At 32.8% G+C, this 7,281-nt stretch overlaps 1 protein-coding gene across 1 annotated transcript in view; it reads right to left on the bottom strand.

Moving 5' to 3' along the window:
• Positions 1 to 586: 586 nt before the first annotated feature.
• LOC110019630 (26S proteasome non-ATPase regulatory subunit 4 homolog) overlaps positions 587 to 7,281 on the bottom strand; it is a 25,910-nt gene continuing 19,215 nt past the window's right edge. The window contains 4 exon segments of the mRNA XM_020717372.1: positions 587 to 806; positions 1,098 to 1,145; positions 5,349 to 5,417; positions 5,510 to 5,613. Coding sequence (XP_020573031.1) covers positions 1,101 to 1,145; positions 5,349 to 5,417; positions 5,510 to 5,613 — 218 coding nt within the window. The 3' untranslated portion in view covers positions 587 to 806; positions 1,098 to 1,100.

The raw sequence follows: 7,281 nt of genomic DNA, 5'->3' as shown, positions 1-7,281 counted from the left end.
GTCATGGTGATTTTATTATGATAAATTTGTTCAATATCACATATATAAAGATTAAATTACAATAAATTAAATAAAATTTTAGTAATATAATATTAATTCTTAAAGTTAGCACCATGATTAGGAGTAAAATAAAGATCTAATAAAAAAAATCAAACAATTACCTTGACCTAATGCATGTAAATCTTTTTTTCTCTTGTTTTTTAATGGATATGATAACATGGCAAAGGATGAGCCAAAATTAAATGAAACTAATGAAACAAGTCAATAGCATGAAAACTGAGATAATCCAATGCCTATGTATCAGCATATCTCACCCCTAACTTCCATGCAGACACACATGGCACTCAAACCTTTAATATTATATAACAATAACACTATTACATAGGTTTAGAACAACGAAGTGTAATGTGTGCAGTTATGAAAGTTCAAAGTGTGATATGTAGTAAATACATAAGAACTGTGTGCCTGAAATGTAAATTTCCCCCCTTTTTTTTGTTGAACATGAAGAATGCGGCAAGGCTAATGCTCACTTTGGCTCGTTCAGAATGGTATTGTTCTTCCAAATTGATTTAAAAAAAAAAACATGAATGAAATCATCGTAAATCAGCATAAATCCGTATAGTTTTTCAACCACCATGAAACTGATTTGCTAAATAAGTATTCCAGTAAATAAAATAAAAGTGCTTCCATTGATGGGTAACTGAAAAACAATGGCTTTTTCTTCATAAAAAGACTTGACATGCCTTCCATCAGAGCTGCTGAGCTGAGATCTGAATTCTAGCGAAGTAATAATACGCGTTACGGACCTGCAAATACAGAATAAGTTCAGAAAACTATATAGGGAAATTTACATGAGTACCGCACAATTCTTATGGTTTTACATATCTAACAGTTAAAGTTTGATATTTACATGTGTTATAAAAAGGTGCAGTTAAGGAAAGTGATATTTTTGATGTCATAATAAGGATTCGAGTGATGTGAATGTAAGTAAATATCAAACTTTAGGTGTTAGAAATGTAAATACACAAAAATTGTGCATCATGCGTGTAAATGTCCATATTACATAAAAAGCTAGACATACAATACATCATAATCACCTTCTAGTTTTCACCTTCTTTCTCAGATTTATCTTCATTCTTCTTTTGCTGCAGGCAAACACAGTAGCAAGTTATTGCGATAGTTGTAGAAATCCATAATCAAATAGTTCCATCAATAAAAAATCAGGCCAGAAGAAATAAAATAAAAATATTTTGGTCTAATAAATAAAACCTGAATCATGATTCTACTAACTTGTTATCAACTCAGCGTAATCATTACAACATTAATCTCAGCAATAACAAACATCTAAACTTTAGAAGTATGTAAATAAAAGCAAGCATCCACGTTGGCTGAAAATCAAATAAAGAATCTCAATTAATAAAAAAAATAAATAAATACAAAGAGGAGACGGTTTCATACAACACAACATAATCTGATCTTTCACATTGCTCTTTTAAATTTCAGAAAAACAATAACTTCAACAGGGAAATCCTCAGTTGCTCACAAGGCAGGAAGCTCCAATAAAAAGTTATCAATTATTCTTGCTAGTATCGACAAACTATCTTTGCATTAACTTTAAAATTGTTATTTTAAACTTTCAAGAACTAGAAGCCATGCAATGCAAATAAAAACATGCAGCACACTGCCATGCGGCCCAAGGCATCACCCGCTGTGGGAGTCAATTACTACCCACAGATCATCGCCATCAGCAGCCAATATAAGCCCGCCACACCGCCAACTGGTCACCGATGCCACCCGGCTATCACCGCCCATCAAGTTTTACTTTGGATTCATTTTATTTCAAATAAAATACAAAAGGTAATCTTGCATTTATTTCACACCAAACTAAACAGCTCCAGCACATTTCAAAAGCATTACATTTCAAATACAAAGTATTTCTCTAACTTCGTATTCTTTATTTAGCAAGAACCAAATGACCCATAAATAAATATATTGAAAAAATGCGAGCACACTTACAGTCAACCTATTTACTTTATTTTGTATTGAAAAAATGTGAGCACACTTACAGTCAACCTATTTACTTTATTTTGCATGAAACGCGCGTATGAAAGGCTCAGCAAAAAAGGCGATTTTGACCGTCTATGGAGAAGATATTATATTGATAGGTGAAGAGCTAACAATTATTACTTTTCAAATCTGCTTCAAGAAATATAAATGCTTAAACATAAGCCAGCAAAAAAAATCCCATGGATTCAACAAAAACAATTAGGAACCCAATTAAAAGTATGCTTGCTGATAAGGTATTAATGTCTTATGGGCAAACTCGTCCCATCCCAATATTAGGTTTACTGTTAGGGTTGCAAGCTAGTACATGAACAACCATGCTGAAGCCGACGTTAAGTTAATAACCCCATTGCAAGGTATTGCAAGGTGACACTAGGGCAAGAATCTTGTATAAATAATCATCCAACAAAACAAATTTCTATATGTGGCCACCTCTAGCTCTTGTACTATGTGGGGTAAAACTGATCGTGCGAAGTAAGAATCTATTTGTGACCTTAAAAGCAAAGTTAAAATTTAATACAAGGCAATGACACTTGGTACTTAAGAAGGGAGATGATTAATAATGTAGTAAGAAGAAATAAACAATCAAGTCAAAAAATCTTTTATTTTAATGTGATAAATGGGCTATCATAAGAATTGTAGCGAATCATGTATAGCATGACATATCTAAATACATTGAGTTAGACTAATTTTTCATTATAAAAAATAATAAAAATAAACTTAGCCCAATTATATTATATTCTAACTACCAAATTGCAGCCTCACTAGAGCTTTACCTTGAATCAATTTTGCTGATCTAATCAACGGGTAGGACATAATCAAAAAACACAACAGAAAGGAGAGTATTGAATTAATCATTAATTTGTAGCTAGCACCTTTCATCTAAAATAAACCAGCAATTTGTGGACGACAACTTTCATCTACAACAACTCATTTACAACTAAATATATACAGCAATCCAATGATCCATGGCCCATAGCTTTCTATTACAAATGTGTAAATTCTAGATTCTAGACTTTTGAACTGATTTTCATAGATAGTTATTTTTCCACCTATTTATGCACAATTTCTAACTATCTTTTACATGAATACAAGGACATGGATTGGTGCTATCTGCATAAAAAGCTAGATAAAGAGAGAACTTGGACAAAATAAAAAGAAATGCCAATCATGCAAAAATTAGATGTGTCAAGTTTTAACAAATAACTTGTAAAGATGTAGTTTAAGAAAAACTGGATGCTAGCCTACAAGCTTAGGTGGTAAGTTTATAGCAACTTGCACAATTCCAAGCAAACAACATTACTAAGAAGAGCCTAGATGAATGCTCAGCCTCAATTTAATAGATCTGTCTTAATCCTTTAAACACTAGAGATGAGTTAGACTTTTATGATTATCATTGATAACAAGACGTTAATGATGTGGAAATAAAATCATAAAACAAGCTTGTGACCTTGGAATTAAGTTGATCAAACTTAAATGCGATGGCAGTAAGTATTGATGTTGGAGAGGATCGGTTAACAAACAAAAACATTAAGGACCTGGAGAATTACAGATCCAATTTGTGGGTGCCAACTAGTTTAGCTGGTAAAGACTTTGAGAGTTACAGCTAAAATTTTAGGATTAAATTTGTCCCATATTAGATTTATACTAAAAACACAAAAACATTCAAAACAAACATACATACTACATTAATTTGGACAATTTAACTTTGCTTGATTAACAAGATGTTTAAATTTTTGAAAGAAATGGAACTTGAAAAATAATTATTTCAACATAATTAAATGTTATAATTGCCATTTTGCAATCCCAAAAAATATTCTTTATAATTAAAATAGAGCATATAGACAGCCTATGCATCTCTTTCTCAGCAGCCCACTTGGCTCACTCAACTTGTGGTGTTACCCAATGCTTGGAAAGTAGGTAGATATTACGCAGTGCGTTTGATGCTATTGAAAACACTTAATTAAGGCCTGTAATTGGTGAAACAAAAACTTAGTTACAACAAAAAAGGGATTGCTAAATACAAAATAAAACATTTTGTACGGGAAAGCAAATAAATAATTTCGTCCATGAAACCAATGGCAGAATTGCAAGTTAAAGCTTTATTGCAGAATACCACAAACAATGCAACTCAATTACTAATGTACATATGTTGCAAAAATTTTAAGGTAGAATTAAATGGAGTTGATTATGAAAGTGAAATTTGAAGTTAACTGTCATGTTTCTTCCATTCATGTGGGTTTAAAATGGGGTGAATCTTTAGTCTTCTCATGCTAATTTAAAGATTTCTTATTTTATAAATTTAACAAACAAGACCATAAAGCAAAATAAATATTTTGACGCAAATGATGCGAAATTTGATGCGACGCTCGAGATTGGACTGGTGACATAAGGTTTGACCAAATGAGGATGTTGGTGAAACAATCTGAGCGTGGAAGAGTGTAGTCATAAAGAAACAAAACTGAATTCTTGCAGTGACAATTATTAGAGATGAAAATAGACCAATCTAAGAAAAGGAGCTTCAGAAACTTCGTGGTCAAGTTTATAAGCAAGGAAGGCCCTACGAAAATACAAAATATCGTGAAAAAAATACAAAATAGCATGAAAAGACTGAAAAATAGTATGCAAAGATGAGTATTTGCACTCCCATTAGAAAGAGTCATGAAAAAGAAACATGTAGCATGCTTAACAAAAAAGAGAAAGCTAATGAAACCCCTATGATTTTGGTTAAGGCTCATCATAAGGCTAGTGAGAATATGTATTCAATGCACCATATGAAGAGCAGGGAAATCAAATATGTTAACTATATAAGTAATTAAACTCAAAAAGATTATTGAGCAAGTCATAGTAACAAAATAGAGTATGTAGTATATGCAGGAAGTGAGCACCTTCAGGTGGACAGATTTTGAAAAAAAAAAAAAAAGTTCAGTTCATAGACAGAAACAAAAATTTATAAAAAAATTTAAGGGAAATTTACATATGTGGCACACAATTCAAAAGTATTTTCATATCGCACACCTAAACTTCTATATTTACAAACATAGCACTTCGGTGTTTTGAACTTATGCATGAAAAAGTATATTTAACTTTTAAAAAGTAGTAATATTGATATTTTTTATGTGATATTAAAAATCTAAGTGCTCTGTGTGTAAATATGGAAGTTTTGGTGTGAGATATAGAAATACATAAAAATTGTGTGCTATGTATGTAAATGCATCCAATATTAAACTGAAACCAACACAACCTGAAAACACGTATTAAAAAAAGTCGGGGAACAAACAAACCTCTGTTTGGCTTTGTAATGATGCTAGTAAATCCTTCACAGAAGGGTCGTTAGGGTCAACACCTGGCAGCTGCAAAGAGCAAGTTGATTACTAAATGGTGTCACAGTATTTCTCATAAAAGAATAACAAACACAAAATATAACTTGAACCAAAACATATACCGAGTTGAGAATGGATGAAACAAAAGACTGGTCCTCCAAAACCTTGCTAATATCAGATGGGTCCGGAGCATCTTTAGGATTCTCCTGCACAGACATTTGAAGTGCTGCACATTGAAAGCTTGCGTAAATCAGTACAGTAATTTGAATTTACTATGCATGAATATCTAATATATACGGTCCCAGTAGTTTCGATCCCTAGGTTAAGACTTTGCTAAATTTCCACATGATCTGGGAAAGTGATTCCAGCAACAAAATGCTGACTAAGAAAACAGAAAAGAATGTACTGCCAATGTTAAGAAGCAAACTTAAATTTATGTACTATATGAGATCTCATTATCAAAACTTAAAAATGATGCTCTTAGCTGCGATTCATCTGATTATAAAAACAGAAAAAAAAAATTATAAATGTGCTTATGGCTGGGTAGATGGCTTAAGCTTTGAACTACAAGTAAAAAAAACAGAAATGCAGTTTATCGTATTATTGACCTCCATACATGAAATTCATGAGACGAATATACATTAAAAATCGACATTGAGCGTGAAGTCACAAAAATCAGTGTCAAGGCACTTCAATTGCCATCAAACTTGTTCAAACATTGATTGATCGCAAGATGGTCGCATTCAAAACGTTGAGAATATTTCAGGAAGGCCACTTGATGAAGACAAAGGTTGTCGAATGTGAAGTCATGCAAAGTGGTGCTAGATTACTTCAAGTCTTGTCGAAGTTGCCTAAACGATAGTTGTTCAAAAAAAGGATCTAACCAACGCGTTTGGATCGTCAAAATTAACATAGAAGCTTCCATGATTAATTGGACACAAACCGATAAAAACGGTAGATTGCAGAGAAGAATTCATGTAAATTGGGTCCAAATACCCTTAATCGTCTTTGAAGTTGCTCAAATTATCCCAATTCGTAAAATGAACAACATTGGCTCTTTTGAAGATTCAAAATTATCTAAGAAGGATATCCATATTAACTTATCTGCTTGCATAAGAACAAAAGCATGAGTTATCTGTATCTCGAAGCGAAGACATAAAATTCTAGGCAAATTAATATTTGATTTGTGAGAAGAGATAAATATGCTGATTATCCATACAGATTAGCATAATCCTACAAGATTTTAATAATTATCCATATTTATATTGAAATTAAAGATATTATTATTTTTAATAATATTATTATATGTATAATAAGGCTGTCAATTTGGCTCGTTGTTCGCGAACAACTCGTGTTCGGCTCGTTAAGCAGCTCGTGTTCGGCTCGTTCGTTAAGCCTAACGAGCTGAACACGAACAAATTTTTAAGCTCGAAATGTAAACGAGCATTACTATTACTTATATACTATTATATATTTATAAAATATAAATTACATATTTAATATAACTATATAAGATATGATAAAACGTAACCCTAACCCTTATTGGATCATTCTCGTCTCCCGTCCGCCGTCTCCGTCTCCTCTAAAATTCGCCATCGCGACTCGCGAGCTGTCTTTCCCTCATTCTCCTCTGAAAATTGGCGAAAGGCTTTCTGGTGCAAGAGCTTAGGGGTCTCCGTTCAAGTTTGTCTGCTAAGCTCTGGCCCTCTGGATCTATTTCTCCTCGGATAGTAAGCGTTGGCTCGACTGCTTGGTTTCCCTCATTCTCCTCTGAAAATCGGCGAAAAGTTTTCTGGTGAGAGAGCTTTGGGTTCTCCATTCATATTCCTCTGCTAATCTCTAGATCTATTTCTCCTCGGATAGTAAGCGTTGGCTCGACTGCTCGGTTTTCTTG

The sequence above is a fragment of the Phalaenopsis equestris genome, unplaced genomic scaffold, assembly GCF_001263595.1.
Source record: "Phalaenopsis equestris unplaced genomic scaffold, ASM126359v1 Scaffold000065, whole genome shotgun sequence".
Lineage (NCBI taxonomy): Eukaryota > Viridiplantae > Streptophyta > Magnoliopsida > Asparagales > Orchidaceae > Phalaenopsis > Phalaenopsis equestris.
Note: the sequence above shows the minus strand (reverse complement) of the source record. Positions and strands in the feature narration are given on the sequence as shown.